The sequence below is a fragment of the Vicia villosa genome, linkage group LG7 (genome assembly GCF_029867415.1).
Source record: "Vicia villosa cultivar HV-30 ecotype Madison, WI linkage group LG7, Vvil1.0, whole genome shotgun sequence".
NCBI lineage: Eukaryota > Viridiplantae > Streptophyta > Magnoliopsida > Fabales > Fabaceae > Vicia > Vicia villosa.
In genome coordinates this window covers 104,080,099-104,098,267 of record NC_081186.1, presented here as the reverse complement: position 1 = coordinate 104,098,267, position 18,169 = coordinate 104,080,099, and the positions used below count along the sequence as shown (strand labels likewise).

The window sequence follows — 18,169 nt, the reverse complement described above, 5'->3', positions numbered from 1 at the left end:
CAACCAATGATTATTATATCAGAAAGGTTTTTCCCTCACAGTTGATTATCATATTTCAAGATGATAGATCAATGAACGGACACATCACTAGGAAGGGCCCATTGAGCAACAGTCCCCCAATGATTCCATCAACCATCATAGATCAAAATACGATCGAGCCTACTAACGACACCACCATTAGTTTTGAACCAGGTAAAATTCCTACCCAATAAGGGAAGGTCCAACAAGTCCATATGGTCGATGAAGGTGGGGAAAACAACACATTCAATTAGGGGTGGCAAAATGGCCCGTCCGCCCCGCTCTGCCTTAAGCTCGCCAAAAAGCGAGCGGGGCGGGCAAGCCCGCCAAGTAAAATGGGCATAAAAATCATGCCTGCCCCGCTAAGGTGGCAGGTTGGCGGGCGGCGGGCTAGCCCGCCTATTTTTTATTTATTTCTATTTTATTTTTTAATTAGTTTAATAGTCTTTTTTTACCTTTCAATTAAATTTTTCACTTCTTTTTTAGGGTTAAATGACTTTTACCCCCCTGCCATATGAGCGTGTTTTGATTTATTTCCCTTAAAAAAATTTGTTAAGCAGAACTTACTAAATAAAGATTCCATCAAATTTGACATTGGATCAAGATTCCAACAAAATCTGCATATGTGGCACGCCATGTGACATTTTTTTTAATTATTAATTTCCACGTGGAAATTCATTTTTTTTAATTTTTTTGAAAGAAAGTTTATTTTTAAATTTTTTTAAAATTATATATATATATATATATATATATATATATATATATATATATATATATATATATATATATATATATATATATATATATATATATATATATATATATATATATATATATATATATATTTTAACTTTATTATTTGGTAAATATCAAAACTAAGATATTTTGTCTACAATGAGTATTGAACACAAGACACAATATTGCCAATAGACCAATTGGCCTAGTGGTAGACTGTGGCTCTTGTATATATTTTGCCTTGTGTTAAATACTCATTGTAGGCAAAATATTTTAGTTTAGATATTTAACCTTTTAACAACCAATCAATAAAGTTTAAAAAATATATATAAAATAAAAATAAATTTTTAAAAAATAAATTAAACAATAGAAGCAATTAGCCTAGTGGTAGACTATGGCTCTTGTATATATTGTGTATTGTGTTCAATACTCATTGTAGACAAAATAATTTAGTTTTGATATTTAACCTTTTAACAACCAATCAATATATATATATATATATATAAAATTAAAAAATTAAAAAATAAACTTTCTTTAAACAAAATTTAAAAAAAAAACAAAAAAAAGAATTTCCACGTGGAAATTAAAAAAAATTTTAAAATGCCACATGGCGTGCCACGTATGCAGATTCTGTTGGAATCTTGATCCAGGGTCAAATTTGATGGAATGTTTATTTGGTAAGATCTGCTTAACAATTTTTTTAAGGGGGGTAAATCAAAACACGCTCATATGGCAGGAGAGTAAAAGTCATTTAACCCTATTTTTTATAAAGTATCTTTTAAACAAATTGTACCTAAAAAAATATTGCATATATTTACAAATAAATGTATAAAATAAAATCATCAAGAATTTGAATTACTGGAATTAACTAAAACATGACAGACTTAACAAGAGACGAGCTTAACAAATAGGTGAGGCGGACTTTAGCGGGCGGCGGGATTTGGTGGGACGAGCTTAGGAGGACGACGGGTTTTGGCGGGCGGGCTTTCGTGGGCGGCGGGCCAAAAATCCCAACCCACTATTTTTTGGTGGGTGCGCGGGCCGGCCCGACGGGCCACGACTCGTTTTGCCACCCATACATTCCACATTACAAAACGATAATGAAACACCATCGCTTCCTCTGCGCTCAAACTGCAAGGTGATCGCATTGAAATCATCAAGAACACCCGAGAACTCTCCACCAAGAGTGGACTTACGGAAAAATAGGTCATCCCACATACTTCTTTTATCAGCCAAAGAAGATTTGGAATACACGTTAACTACAAAACATAAAGACTTCATAACCCCCATTTTAAGTAGGTACCACGGAAACCTGGACTGGAAAAGGAGAAAAGGGCTCTCCCTTTAAATCTACACCAAATCAAAAGAGTATCTTCACTATTATCCTCAGGGGATTTAAAACTCCACTCACAAAATAAATTTCTCTAAAGGGAATGAACAAGAGACTCAGAGACCATGGAGTTTGGTTTCTGGAATAGCCACAAACTCCAAAGAATTATGAAGAATAAGCTCCTTAACCTTCATCCTTTTAATACTGCTCCCCTTCCCCCTAATGTTATAAGAGCAAACTAACATCTACCTCTCTCCTTAGACGAACGTGAAACTATCTTATTTCTATCTTTCTTATGCAAAGCCACTAGATCTTTTACCATAACATTGTCACTAACCTTATGCTTAAAACCTAAATGTTTCGTAATTCTAAGGATTCTTTTTGCAACTACATTATCAACTACCTTAGTTGCCTAATTAAGATCGACATTAGAGTCAACAAATGTGAATAAGATGGAGAAAAGGTTTATTCTAAACAAACCGAAAGAGAGACCATATGTGATCTTAAATCTCCTTTTAGAATTGGCATAGGAATGATACCTTGCATACAGAAACTGTTAGAAGTGCAAAAAATCACAAGAGGGACTAGTCCTTAGAAACTGATCTCGGGGAGGAGTGAGAAACACATGGAGTAAATTATCCTTAAAAGAGTTTAGAACTGAGTCTGGCGCTTGGTGCTTCGAAGATGGCTCATCCGACAGGTGAACGAAAACTAGAGAGTCTAATCTGATCGCCGAATATGGTTTTTCACTCTTTGAGAGCGAAGAAAAAATTTCACATCAAGCAAGGTCTATGAGGTATGAGATCGAAGAAAAAAATCTCACATCAAAGATCTATGAGATAACACAGACAGTGAAGTGAATCTTCAGACAAAGAGACACATCACAAAGGACCCGCCGCCCTTGTATCTCCGTTAAAATGAATTTATCATTTATTATATTATATTATTTTATTTTTAAAATAAGATGTCTTCCATCATTCAATAAATATTTAATTCATTATATTTTAAACGAATAATATATGGAATATATATCAAAATATTTGGATTAAGAATTATCATTAATCATTATTTTCTTTACATGAGTGTTTGTTTACATTTTTTAATCCGGAAGAATGTAAAATAATAAAACAAAAACTATACTTCTACAATCTAAGAAGAGCAACTCTCTCAACACCGTACAATAATTTCTTTTATAGGATATAATAATTATTTTCAAACTTATACTTTCTTTTCAATTACATGATTTAACAAGGAGTTGCCCATTACAAATTTACATCCAAAATTTTTCAAAGTCACGTGAGAGTTCCATTAAGTCCACATAACTCACGTGCGGTTCAAAGTCTTACCTCTTAACTCTTAAGGCATCATCCTCCACCAATCATATGCACCCATAGGTTATTCAACTTCAAGGTTAGGTTGATTTATAATATAAAAAAAACCACGTTTTTCTTTCTCTTCCTTTTCCATTACATTCACAATTACATAATATAAATACACCCATCACCCTTCTCCTTCAATTCATCCTTTCTATATCAATCTCTCCCTTCTCTCTCTCCATAAAAAAAAATCTCTCTAGCTAGCTCTTTCTCTTCAAATAAAATCAAGACCACTATACAAAATGGAAAATAACCTACCAATCATAACAAAGAGAGTATGGAACATGATACGTGTGGCCTTGTTCATGTTAAGAAAAGGCATATCAAAGGGAAAACTTATGATGGACCTAAACATGATGCTCAAACGCCGCAGCAAACTCGCCGGAAAAGCCATCACCAACCTCATTTTCCCTCACCACCACGGCAACTCCACCTCAAGGGACTACGAATTCAGCTGCAGCAACACACCTAATTACAAATTTCTCCTCAACAACAAGCGTCACCACCGCAACAACCACTTCTTCGCGTGTGCTCACGCTCCTCTCACGCAAGACGACGACATTGTGACCGTTAATGCAGTTAAGACTATGTTGGAAAAAATGATAAATACTCATGAGGTGATGGTGGAGGCTTCCCCGGCGCTCCCCGGATTCGGGCGGACACCTAAGGCGAGACAGTTGAGGGTGACTGACTCGCCTTTTCCGATGGACGACACTGATACGGTTGCGGAGGTTGACAAGGCGGCCGATGCTTTTATAAAGAGGTTCTACTTGCAGTTGAGGAAGCAGAATTGAGTCTTGTTTTCGTAATTTTGTTTATTAACATTTAATAAATGTTAATTATCATTTTTGAACGTTAAGCTATAGTAAGCAATTTTAGATAATCTTATAAACTTCTTTGTGGAAGTAGGAGAGAATGCATGTTAATTATGTTGAGGATGAACAATAAAAATACAAATGTTATGAAAAGTTTATTTAACTTGATCTCTGTCTTTCTTTTCAATTGATTTCTATCATGCTTCTCACTAATTTCCATTTAATTTTTCGTGACGAAGTTATTTAATCTTTATTAAGAATGAATATGTGATTTGAAAATAATAGTACTCTTCTAAACATGAAAAACTTATAAGTGAAAATAAAATAGATGAACTTGTTTAATTAAGATTGTAAAATTGAAAGTATTTAGGGATACACGGTGCATAAGTTTCGTACGAGTAATATTTAAATTGTTCCGAGTAACATTTTAGTTAGAAACAAGTAATAATATCATAATCCATGAATAATATATGCATTATTTGTACACATCTATTAATTATGAGTAATTATTAATAGTGAGTAATGAGTACACTATTCTGAGTAATATTTACACCATTTTGAGTAATATCGAATTTTAACTATTTTGAATAATATATTCATTGTTCTAAGTAATATTCACTACAACAAATTTGTCTTTTAGCAACGCATCTACGAAAGCGCTTTTGGGAAAAGCGCTGCTATAGGTTGCGCAAAAAATAAAACTAAAAAACAAGGAAAAAAAGCGCTGATAAAGGGAGGGGTACGAGAGCGCTTTCTAAAAAGCGCTGGTAAAGGGGGGGGGGTACGAGAGCGCTTTCTAAAAAGCGCTGGTAAAGGGGGGAGGGGTACGAGAGCGCTTTCTGAAAAGCGCTGGCGTAGGTCATTTAAATTTTTTTTTTAAAAACAAATTAATTAAAAAATAAAAGAAAAGGGGACTAGGGTTATATAATGTGTCGATTGGATTTATGAAGTTCTTCTTCCTCTCAAACGACGAAGCGACGCGCTTCCTGAGCTCACCGGAAACGGCTTCGAAACGCCACCCTTCCTTCGTAACCTCCATCCCGTTTCCATCCTCAATATAGACCTCAACACAATCTCACTCTTCTCTCTAATTTGGTAACATCACAGAAAACCCTAACCTAAATCTGAAATTGAACAAAAATCTTGGAGCTAGTTCGGGGAATTCCGATGACGGTGAAGGGCTCAGTTCAGGTACTCTTCAATTCTTCATTCATCCCTTTTGTTTCTTTTCTTCTGAAACCTTTTGCAAATTAAAGAAGATGCTATTGGTTGGGTTTTGTCGTCGCCATGGTGTATGCTTCAGTTGTGCGGTTCGTTGAAGGTGCGGTTGTTACAGGTAGATGAGTTTATTGTTTGTTGATGCTGGTTTATAGGTTTATTTTGTGCTGGTTGTTGTGGTTCTGTAAATGATATGAAGGTTTATGGAAAACCATAATAAGTTTTGGTTTGGTATTGTCTCTGTGTTATTGTGTCTAATTTTTGGTGAATGTTCTTGATTTTGTGAAATGATTTTGCAGGTTTGTGTATGTTGAAGAAGGAGTTTATGGAGAGTTTTTGTATGGTTGCGTTCTTGTTGAGTTTTGTACAAGGATTTGAGGGAATGAGTTGGAGTTGAAGGACTAATTTTGTATATTCTACAGGTGAAGTTTATGTAGATTTTTTCTCTCCTTTGCTTGATTCTTAGTGCCATTTTTATAGAAGAAAGTGAGTGAACTTCTTGATAAAAGCTGAAGGATAAAAGCAAACTTAACTATTAAGTTAAGTCGACATTATACTTACCCTGTGCTTGGCTACATTACTCCCTGTTATGCACTTTTTGTTGTTGAATGTATGTTGCATTGTATGCTTTATGTTAGTACTTCATAGTGAAAATTCAATTCTATTACATGTCAATATTCCTGATAGTTTTGTATCTACAATTTATTATTGATGATGCAGGTTGAATTTGGTGCAATTCTTGTTGGCTATAAAAACAGGGTGCAGCCAATGCTAATATTAGGAGGATGATTGTGCTGCTGTTATGTATGGTGGATAGCTTAACTACTTGCTTAATAAAAAATTTATATGATGAGTTTATGCTTTATTCTTGTTGTCTGAACTCGACTTATTCATGCTTAAAAGTGTGTATTCAATATGAAATTATGTAGTTTCTTTGACCCAACAACTTTGTTACTACAAAATAAATACTTGTATTTTTTATTTTAGCAGAAAATAAGACATTAAAAGGCTTAACAGCTTAAGGCTGCTTAGAAATTGGAGCTGCCAATTTTTGGAAGAAAAAAGCGACCTAAACCAGTATACAGGTAATATCTTCTAGTTTTGCCACTATAATTTGCAATGGCATTTTGAAAAAAAAAACATTCATTTATAGTTATGATTTCAAACATTCATTTACAGTTCTATATCATTATCTATATATTAAAGTGCATCTACTTGTCTTTTGGTTTCCTTGCTAGAATAATTTAGTATTATATGCCAGGTTTGAGAAACCAAAAAACGATCATTTATAGGAAAAGAATAATCTCTCTACATAGAAGGTAAAGAAATCACTGACAAACCACATTGAGCATGTCTAAACAAATCCCTTTGTGCTTTATTTTGATATTCTCTTTTGAGTAATAATATATATTTCCATCTGTTTGGTTCTTTTAAATCAAGAAATAAAATTTGTATGAAAATTTCTAGTCTTATAATCATGTTGGATGCTAAGTCTGTTAATGCTATTTATGTACCTTCAAGAAACATCATCCTTCATTTCTAGATTTTCTACACATAAGAGAAACTGAAAAAGACAGTTCTCATACAATCAATAAGCCTCTCATACTATTTGAATTTTTGATATAAATAACTCATTTAGTCAATATGTATTATACTCCGTTATTAACTTTATTTTTTTTTCTTCTTCTTATTCTTATATGTATACATGCGATGGACAATTGAAGATATATTAGAAGTAGATTTGTGCATTGTTGGAAAGTCAATTATGGCCATCGAGGAGTCACGTTCGGCTGGAGAGAACTAGTTTTCTTAGGGAGCAAATCAGTATATATATATATATATATATATATATATATATATATATATATATATATATATATATATATATATATATATATATATATATATATATATATATATATATATATATATATTTGTATTGTATTTTGTGTTTTGAGAATTTAATTGTAAACTTAGCTTCTAGAGCACTTATAAAATTAATGATGTTTTATTTGTATTTTGATAATAAATATATGCAATACTAATTCATAAAATGATTCATATTAAATGTATTTCTTTTAAATTTTTATTTGTTTAATATAATAAATGTATTTCTCACAATATTAGTGAGAATTTGAGATATGTCAAAATATTAAAAAAAACGCAACATACGAAAGCGCTTTTGGAAAAGCGCTCTTATAGGGGGGTCTACCAGAGCGCTTTTTCCAGAAAAGCGCTCTTATAGGGGGGTCTACCAGAGCGCTTTTTCCAGAAAAGCGCTCTTATAGGGGGGTCTACCAGAGCGCTTTCAGAAGCGCTTTTGTTACCTACGCCAGCGGTGGCTTCCACAGCGCTTTTAAGCGCTTTTAAAGCCCAAAATAAGCGCTTTCGTAGGCCTTCCGTGTTGTAGTGATTTATACTATTTTGAGTAACCTGTATATTATTTTGAGAAATAAATATAATACTTTGAGTAATATAAATAATATTTGAGTATTTATGCACCGTGCATAAGGATATACCTTATGCACATGAACACATCCCAATATTTAGGGTATATGTTTTGTTTTACCGTTTTGAAAAAATTGTCACTTAAGAAATTATATATCAGATCGAATTGTAAACTTCTCTTTAAGACGTCTTGTAATATTGTCAAAAAAAAATGGAGTGGGAATTATAGGAAATGACCAATTCTTCTGAAATAACATTTGAGGAAGCCTTGGTCACCAAGGAAAATGTGAGAACGTGAAAGGCAAGACAACTCTTGGTCAACAATTAGGTTTATTGTCAATGGACAACATATTAGTGGAATTAATTAGTATTAATTATTTTTATCATTTCAAATATTAATTTGGGTCAGGCACAAGCCTAGCCTGAACCGAGTCGGCCATACAGACCCAAGCCTAGCCTGAACCGAGTCGGCCATACAGACCCAAGCCTAGCCTGAACCGAGTCGACCATACAGATAGTGGGAGTTAGTGCGCGTGTGATGGGTAGCAAAGTATGCTCGACCTTGGTTCCCTTGAACTCCTCGCATGGTAGACATGACATAACCATCACCCGAATTGGCCCATTTGGTATCTAAATCATATACTTGTTGGACCTTGTTATAATCACATGTCTTACAATGTCACCAAAAATGTCACCAAATTGTTAAGAGACTTGATAAATAATACCATGTCTCCATAAACCTAACCAGGTGGATCGACCAAAACAACTTTAGAAGTAGAGGAAAGAGGCACAATCATTGGTATCCCCACTCTTTGTGGAGGTTCATACGACTACTGCTAGGATATAACTTCCTCATAGATGATGGTGATGGTTTATCTACCGCGTTAAATCTCTTTTCAAATTGCACTTGCATATTTCAAGCCTAGTCTTGACTTAATTATTGGATTTTTTTCAATAGCATTGGCCTTAGTCTCTCACCCAATGTGCTGAATTTGTTATTGAATTCAAAATTTAGCAAAGGAGTGTCTGATAACTCTCAAAAGTGATTTCCTCGTCTTTGGGTGATTGCACCGAGACAAAAACTCTATCCTTCAGCTGTGGATTCCCTAAACTCGCATGTTTGCCGACCTCGATTGACATTTTAATTATTTTTATGTGTGATTAAAAAATTTAAACATCCTTATTGGATAGAAACAGATGGTAGTGCAAATTTTTTCCAAATAATCTTTAGTACCTTGGCAGCTAAGTCGTTGATGGAAGTCTTGGGATCACTCGCAAATATGAACTTTTAGATTACTCATATATATATAAAGAAGAAATAGTTATGTAATTTTCTTTTACCAATATAGATCTCTCAACTAATTTTCTAAACTTTTTTTCAGTTCCTTTTTATATAAAATAGAAATAATTTTGTAAAAGATATGATTGATTTTCCTTTGTTTAGTTTCATTATTATTTTTATTGAGTTTTGGCTGAATTCATTCTTTTTTTTAATTTCTTTTTTTTCTTTTCAATAAATTTGGCCTTCATAAAAAAAGAACTAAACCAAGTGAAATACTATATTAGAAAAGAAAGCAAAATAAAAAAAATGTAATAGGTACTTAAATGATGAAGGGAAAAGGGACATAGAAAAAGTACAAAACATAAAGAGGGTTAATTAAGGAGAGAAAATGTAAAATATCAATATTATGCATGTATATGGTAACTATACCAAAAAAATTTACTTGCCCATTATTTTGTGTCTTCCAAGTATAGGCGTGGACACTTTCTTTCTTGGCAACCAACTTAATTAAACAAGAGAAAAGTGGTATCTTTATAAACCTTGAAAAAATAAAAGTCATTGAATTGCAAAATCAAAAGCAAAAGCATTAAAAGATGAGAAAAAAAGAAAGGCAAAGTTAAGAAAGACAGCAATATTTTTTTTGAAGAGGGCCAGCTATTGTTTCACTTTGACAGGTTAGTGGAGTTGCATGAAGACAATGTAGTGGGGTCTTCCCCTTAAAGCATGTTTAACTTTAAACCAAATCAGGGTCACCAATCACACAGAATTAAAAGTCATAGCTCAATTATGTATGTATTTTTGGCAAAAATACATGCATATAGTACAATAATTTGTTACCAATTGTGGTCATTAATTATACATTTAGAAAGCGTCATTAATTTATAATCATACGGCAAGCAAGATAATCTATAAGTACATTTTGCTCTCTTAAGTACATCTTGCTCTCAATATAAATATATCTTTAGTGGGTAATATGTAATTAAGTACTTTTATAAATGTTTGTCAGAAATCCAATGTTTATCTTTAGAGAATATGGATGAGGGAGAGTATTTATTTTATATTTAAACATTTTTTTATGGGAAATTTTATATTTAAACTTAAATATCACTTTATTTAGTGTAACCTGAAAATATTGGAATGATGAAAAATATAAGTAAACGTTTCTCTCATTAAATGTCAAACCACAAAATATTATCAAAGTTCATCTCTCCTTTATTCCTTTCTTTGCCATTACAATCTCTGCCTTATACGGAAGAACTGAGACAAAAGTAAAGCAAATACATAATATAAAGATTCGGCAAAAAATAATGACTAAATGAAAGGAAAAAGAAAGAAAGTTTAAGTTTTATATTTTATTTTATAAGCAAGATTGTAGTAAATCGAGCACAAAGAATAGTTAACCCGAATATAAAAAGAGGAGACCGAATTACAATAATACATCAAATAGAGTGATCATTAACGAATTAAATCGATTAAAAGATCTGGCACAAAGTCAATCCTAAACTAGAGATTTTGAAACGAAGGCTATCTCACAACATTCTTTTCTTCCACCATTAAATAAAATGTCATTTCTAATTAATCAAATAGCTTATACCACCGATAACCAAATAAAAATTTTATAATTATTATTCCTAATCCTCCTCCTTAAAACGGACTCAAACAACAAAAAAATAATAGAAATATCAGAATAAACACTAAAAACATTTCCACCTACCCATTCTAAAATAGAAATTCAAACCTTAACCGCAACCCTAAAAAAACTAATTGATGAAAGTGAAATTTTTCCGGTCCGAGGCATAACGGACAAACCAGAGATGTCTTTATTCAAATTGTTATGAGCTGATCAAAATAGTCTTGCATTAATTCAAAAGAGACGTCTTTTTAAAAAAAATAAAGTTGTGAGGATTGTTACACATAAAATGGACAATACTTTACAGCCACATGCACAAATTTAAAATTGACCAAAATATTAATGTTATAAGAGATTGAATGCACATACTTGTCCTCTACCCATTAATCTCGACTGAGAGACAATTACTCTAGATTGATCAAAATAGTCTCAACTCAACCAAACACCTTCAAAATATTTTGTTATATAAGAAAGTTGGTTGAATTTTTTTATTGGGTCTTTTGCTAGTCCAAAACACAATTAATCACAAAAATAAAATAAAAATCATGTTGGAAATCACATATTTGCAATGGAAATGTGTATGCATCTATCAACAACTTACATGGATTACGAGAATAAAAGAAACTTTATTATGAATGAATATTTCATGAACATGGTGTGTGTTGGAATATGCTAATAATCCCATATTAGAAGATTCAATCATCCTTTAATTAAGTACATTTGTCAACAATAACAAAAACTCTTTTAGTACCAAAAGTGTGTACGTTCAACAAGGTACCTCTCTGGAATATTCCATCTATCATACTGCCCAATTTGTTAGGGATACCCTAAATACTTTCAATTTTATAATATCAATTAATAATGTACAAATTCATCTTCTTCTCTTTCCCTTTAAATTTTCATGTTTTCTAGAGTACTGTTATTTTCAATTCAAAATTATGGATTCCTGAAAATCAGTATAATACACTGATCATAAACTAAATATTACCAAAGATATTTACTTTATTAGAAATTAACCAACCAGAAAGATAGAGAACAAGTTAATTACACTTGCTATGGATTTTGTAAAAAATAGGTTAGATTTGCCTTTCTTTAAGTTCATATCTCCTTGAGAGGGTTTTGGTTTGATCCCCTCTACTTTTGTACTGTTTTCTTCGATATATGATAATCTTATTATTTAAAAAAAATTACACTTGCTATAACATTTTAATTTTATTTTAATTTTTCATATATTAGTAATACAAGCCAAAACTAATCATATAAAATTAATCATGCTCAACATAATTAAGATGAATCCTCTCTTACTTTCCTCATACAAAATATCATCAAAAATTGCTTACTATATAGCTTAACGTTCAAAAATCATAATTAACATTTATTAAATGTTAAAGATAAACAAAATTATGAAAACAAGACTCAATCCTGCTTCCTCAACTGCAAGTAGAACCTCTTTATAAAAGCATCGGCCGCCTTGTCAACCTCCGCAACCGTATCGGTATCGTCCACCGGATAAGGCGAGTCAGTTATCCTTAACTGTCTTGCCTTAGGTGTCCGCCCGAACCCGGGGAGCGCCGGGGAAGCCTCAACCATCACCTCATGATTATTTACCATACTTTCCAACATAGTCTTAACTGCATTAACGGTAACAATGTCGTCCTCTTGCGTGAGAGGAGCGTGAGCACACGCGAAGAAGTGGTTGTTCCGGTGACGCTTGTTGTTGAGGACAAATTTGTAGTTAGGTGTGTTGCTGCAACTGAACTCGTAGTCCCTTGAGGTGGAGCTGCCGTGGTGGTGAGGGAAGATGAGGTTGGTGATGGCTTTTCCGGCGAGTTTGCCGCGGCGTTTGAGCATCATGTTTAGGTCCATCATAAGTTTTCCCTTTGATATGCCTTTTCTTAACATGAACAAGGCCACACGTAACATGTTCCATGCTCTCTTTGTTATTATTGGTAGGTTGTTTTCCATTTTGTATAGTGGTAAGTATTGATTTTGTTTGAAGAGAAAGAACTAGCTAGAGAGATTTTTTTTATGAGAGAGAGAGAGAGAGGGATAGAGAGAGAAGGAAGAGGTTGATATAGAAAGGATGAATTGAAGGAGAAGGGTGGGTGTATTTATATTATGTGATTGTGAATGTAATGGAAAAGGAAGAGAAAGAAAAACGTGGTTTTTTTATATGATAAATCAACCTACCTTTGAAGTTGAATAACCAATTGGTGGAGGATGATGCCTTAAGAGTTAAGGGGTAAGACTTTGAACAGCACGTGAGTTGTGTGGACTAAATGGAACTCTCACGTGACTGAAAAATCTTGGATGCAATCATGTAAAATTGTAACGAACAATTACATGTAAGTGAAATGCAAGAATAAGTTTGAAAATAATTATACATGTACATGTCCAACTAACAGTACTGCTGCAAACTATTGCCTCAAACAATGGAAACTAGTTTGCTAGTAGCTTTATGCATAAGTTCGAAAACAAACTATGCACTCCTCGGAAAGATAAGATAGAACCGTCTAAGGAATTTGAACATTGGAGTGACTCTTTACGGAATATATCTTGAAATTATCTAGAGAATCTTGCGCCTACAGACGAAGTTGTTTACAATAAAAGTTGTGTATTTCATTACTTAATTTTTTTTCAAAACATAATTACTGTTTGTGGACCAAAATTGTTTCAATATCTGAATAATTAGCCTGGTCTAAAATTGCCAAGAAAATAATGGAGTTGAAGTTTCATTAATTGACTGCTAAAAAGAAGCACTCACATTACTTAAAAGTTGTTTAATGCAGCCATATGCTTTGTGCCTTTTTTGTTTCCACCTTTGGTTAAAGCTGATTCAATTTTGTTGTTCTAACACTCAAGCTTTTCTAATGTATATAATCACTCACACTCAACTATTTCCATTGTGTATATTTTTTGCTGTTAAAACATGGTTTTTAATAGACAACCGGGGTAAATTTTTTTTTTTTTTACTAATAGCATATTTGAAGTGAAGTAGTTTAAATTATTTTTAGAAGGGTTTTTTTTGGAAGAACAAAACTAACTCATATCATTTATCAAATGAAAGTCAATATAATGAGGAATAACATTAACGATACTTCGGCAATCATATTCGCTTGACGTTTAATAAATTTTACCTCAAAGTTTGGAATAAAAGCTAACAAACGCTTAATAGAAAAAAGAATAAGGTTAAACTCAGAGCTACCATTAATTATAGAATGAATGCCTTGAATTACCACTTGAAAGTCGCTTTCGAATATCACATAATCCAAATTCATGGTAACAACATGTTGAACAGCTTCTTTCAAAGACAAAGCCTCAGCTTCTATAGAGGACATACTACCTATATCCCAAGCAACTCCTACAGTAATGAATCTACCAATGTTATCACAAAAACACCAACCTCTGTTAGTAGCACGGTGAGGCCTGTTGAAGCAGGCATCAACATTACATTTCACTCAACCTTCAGCTAGAGGAGACCACGCTAAGGAAATTTGATTTCCATTATTTCTTTCATGAATATCCTGGGCTGCGAACCAATCCTGCCAATTAAAATAGGTTTGCAAGCTTAATCTAGAGAGACATTCCCTTTCATTATTCCATACTATATTATTTCGGTTTTTCCAAATCACCTTTACCATCATAGCAAAACGACCTGCAACCTTTCTATCTTGGCTCCGTAGTTATTTTCACTTGGCATTTAAAATTTAAACTTCAAATTTTAAAATGAAAATAGATGGACATACCATCAAATACCATCGCAAACTGTGTTACTTTTTCAAATACTAAAACTAATAATAATATGAATGGACGTTTAATACACATTAAGATGGAAATTAAAAAGAAAAAACATTGGAAAAATCATATAGATGACATTAGAACTTCAGAATAGCTATTATTTCTAGTTTAAAATCAACACGTAGATCAAATACATCTAAGTAAGATCGACAACTTAAAACCAGAATAAAATCAAGTAAATTAAAAAGTAAGAACATAATCAAAGTAAAATCAAACATAAAACCTGAAGGAGGTAGAAGGAGAGGTTGTATCGAGTTGAAGGAAGTTATTATTGGGCAACAAATCGTACATAAACTTGAAAATGAAAAAATTCTCCTCACTGTGTGCTATGACCCTTGCAGCTCTTAGGTAAATTATTGTCATCGTCGAGAGACTTACTTCAAGCCTTTGATTGAGATGATTATATGAAACTCTTGATTGACATAATTTCATGAAGCCCTTCATAAACCCTAAAATCCTAACTTTATGTACGAAAGTTGAAGGTCTTGAGAAGAATGGGAAGGGAAGAAAGGGTTAGGGTTAAGATTTAGGAGAAGAATCGGCCACAACTTCAAAAGAATCGTACAACGATGTTTTGATGATTTTGGGATGGAATAATTGTTCACTTTCACTTTTAGCGCTATGAATTTAAGAAAGGAAATGGCACAATTTGTTTCAGCGCTCTATAGCAAGATGACTTAGCAAGAAAACCAGTTGAATATTTGTTTTAACGCTCTAGCAAGAAGACCATGGTTCGATTCCATCGAGGACTTTTTCACAAATAAAATTTGTTTTAATCAAACATAGGAGAACGGTCTCGTATAATTAATATTATATTAAAAAAATTAAATACTATATTAGAACGATTTTAACATGTTAGTAAAAACATTTCTCTTGTCATCAATAAGAAAGGTTTTCAGCCGTTGTATAATATTTGTAAAGATACATAAGAAATAACAAATAACACAAACAGTCAATATCACTCATGTGAAGGGGGCTACCTAAAAATGGCCACAACTATTGTAAAATCACCTCGCTACTCACATGTTAGATCTCCAATTAACCAGATTCACCATCAACAGATATGATCCCATCGAATAAGAACCAAAAACTCAATCACCAACCTTTGAATCAAGGCAATGACACTATTCACTATATGTGCAAGTAAATGATTGGATTCTCAAGCCAATCTGTGAATGTGCAAGAGTTCACTCCAAATTTACTAAAAAAATCATTTATATGCTAAAGAAATACTCTTCTCTTCCACTTCATTATGGACTTTCCAATTGAACCAGACTATAATGTGTCTATTAAGCTGAAGTTGCATCTATTTGCCTGCCAACTATTTAATTAATTATTTGTGAAAAATTATAGTTTTTTCAATTATTTAAAGGAGGTTCGGTACCCCACAATGTGGCATACCACGCCAACTTTCATTAGATCAAATATACGGCAAATACCGAAAATGTAAAGGGAAAATTTTGGAATGGTCATTATTTAAAAAAAAAAAAATAGAGACTAAAAACAAATTTTACAATATTTAGGAGAACCACAAACTTATTTAATCATTAATTAAATCAACGATAAAATATTTAAATAGTTTTACAACCAAAATAAATCTTAAATGGAAATTATGAAATAAACTCTTGACAATTTGACATTAATCTTGATAATAACTCCACAAATAATTTATTTTGATTAGAGAAAATGACAAGAAATTAACAAAATAGAGTTGTTAGAAGGCATAGCAAACGTGATGAATTATTTAACTCTTGATAGTTCAGTTCTCCTTTTGTAGATTTTCTTATATTCACCCATCTTTGTCAACAACATTTGTTTAACTTCTATGATTAATTATGTTTAGTGAAACAACTTTTTAATTTATAGATTGATGACTTCAAACCATTTGATGCGTGACATCTAGATTCCATCATTCCACGCAAAATTTATTACTTTCTTTTAACAATAAAATTTTATCAAAGAAAAATAAGATTGACCAGGAATAATTTATGCCACCATATATATTTAATTTGTACCAAAATAAGCTATACTGTTATATTAAACCAACTCTCAAATTAGCTAGCATCTATCTATTTTCAAGTATGCTATCTATCTATAAATAAAATTGAGTTATGAAATTGATGTATTTAATCGAAAATTGATAAAGGTTTAATGATAAAACAGTGAGTAAGAATATGGAACAAGTAGACTTTTCTCTTCTTGAACAGGTAATTTTGCATGCAAATGTCATGTTAACCATTCAGATTGATATTTGAAAAAACCACAAATTTTATTCAAAATCAAATATCAAAGAAAAGATATGAAATTATAATTTACTTTCAGGCTGTGCTACCACATTAGGCCCAATAGTTTTTTTTTTAATTATCAAATTAATATATTTTATGCTTGTTTCTTAAAAAAAATATAAAGTTATAATTTATTTTCAAAATCTATTTGTGTAAAATCCTAACTTGTTTTTAAAATCTATGATTTTATATCGGGTTTTTTAAAAATTTAATATAAATTCATACTTTTTAGATTTATTATATAAAATAAAACAGAGGTTCTGAGGGGCGGAGTTCAGCTAGTCCGGGCAGGTGTTCGGGTTCAACCCTTATTTTCTTTGTATTCCCTCCAATTTAATAGTCGAATTTTAGACAAAATCAGAAACAAAATTAGAGACAAAATTAATAAAATTAAGGTGTGAAAATTAAAACAGATAAATAATCAATAATGTAAAATTTGTGTCCAGACTGCATAAAATTTCTGGCTGACTCCGTCACTGATTAGACCAGCCTTAAATATAACAAATAAAATATATAAACTACTATGCATAATTAAAAAAAAAAACAGATAAACAACTTGCCAGTGTTTGTATTTTTTTTGGTTTAGTGCCAGTGTTTATATTTACATTTATAATATATTGTAATGTAATCACATGAAACACGATAATTCTGTCTTTATTATCTACACCTTTAATTGGTAAAATATCAAGGTAACCATTATAATTAGGAAAATGACAGATATTCAAAATAAAGTATAGAAAGAATAGCCTAGATAGGAAATATATAGTACTTAATTTGGCATCAAAAAATAAAGGACTCTTTCTTTCTTCTCCGTCTCAATTTGCTTTTTAAAATGCCTAAAAAGGTTTTATGTATGTGTTTAAGTAATAAAAGCGGAAAGAGTTTTGGCTTAATGCGTTTGGCCACTTCTAATTGTTTATTCACTTAGCACTAAAAGCGAATAGTAACACTAAATCAAAATAATACTTATTTAAAGACAGAGAAAAATCTTTTGGTTACTTGAGGAAGATTGTTGGAGCAATAGGCAGCAGTAACATCCAACCAAATATATTTGTATATGGCTCAAGACGACACAGGAATTAATTAATTAATATTCATATAATTGAATTGTATAAAGAAGTAAATAATTTAGCTTAAGGGGTTAGTAAATTCTATTTAAGACAAATTATTTTTTAAAAAAACTCAATTTCAAATTTTGGATGGAATATTTTGTAGTAGACTTTATTTGCTTTTC

General features: G+C 31.9%; 2 protein-coding genes and 1 long non-coding RNA gene across 3 annotated transcripts; 2 read left to right on the top strand and 1 right to left on the bottom strand.

The window, feature by feature from the left end:
* The first annotated feature begins 3,620 nt into the window (after window positions 1–3,620).
* LOC131618129 (uncharacterized) lies at window positions 3,621–4,442 on the top strand. The gene has a single exon (XM_058889394.1). It carries the CDS (start codon window positions 3,702–3,704, stop codon window positions 4,251–4,253), a length of 552 nt encoding a protein of 183 aa, XP_058745377.1. The 5' UTR covers window positions 3,621–3,701; the 3' UTR covers window positions 4,254–4,442.
* A 782-nt stretch (window positions 4,443–5,224) lies between these two features.
* Window positions 5,225–6,301, top strand: LOC131618128 (uncharacterized). Its single transcript, XR_009288744.1, has 4 exons — window positions 5,225–5,465; window positions 5,534–5,610; window positions 5,792–5,914; window positions 6,213–6,301. It is a non-coding gene; the product is annotated as an uncharacterized LOC131618128 (long non-coding RNA).
* Window positions 6,302–12,051: 5,750 nt separating this feature from the next.
* LOC131618127 (uncharacterized) lies at window positions 12,052–12,940 on the bottom strand. Its single transcript, XM_058889393.1, has one exon. It carries the CDS (start codon window positions 12,815–12,817, stop codon window positions 12,269–12,271), a length of 549 nt encoding a protein of 182 aa, XP_058745376.1. The 5' UTR covers window positions 12,818–12,940; the 3' UTR covers window positions 12,052–12,268.
* Between the last annotated feature and the right edge of the window lie 5,229 nt (window positions 12,941–18,169).

Bases quoted from the DNA above. Each gene is read 5' to 3' on its own strand.
- LOC131618129 (XM_058889394.1), top strand. From the start codon at position 3,702: ATGGAAAATAACCTACCAATCATAACAAAGAGAGTATGGAACATGATA.
- LOC131618127 (XM_058889393.1), bottom strand. From the start codon at position 12,817: ATGGAAAACAACCTACCAATAATAACAAAGAGAGCATGGAACATGTTA.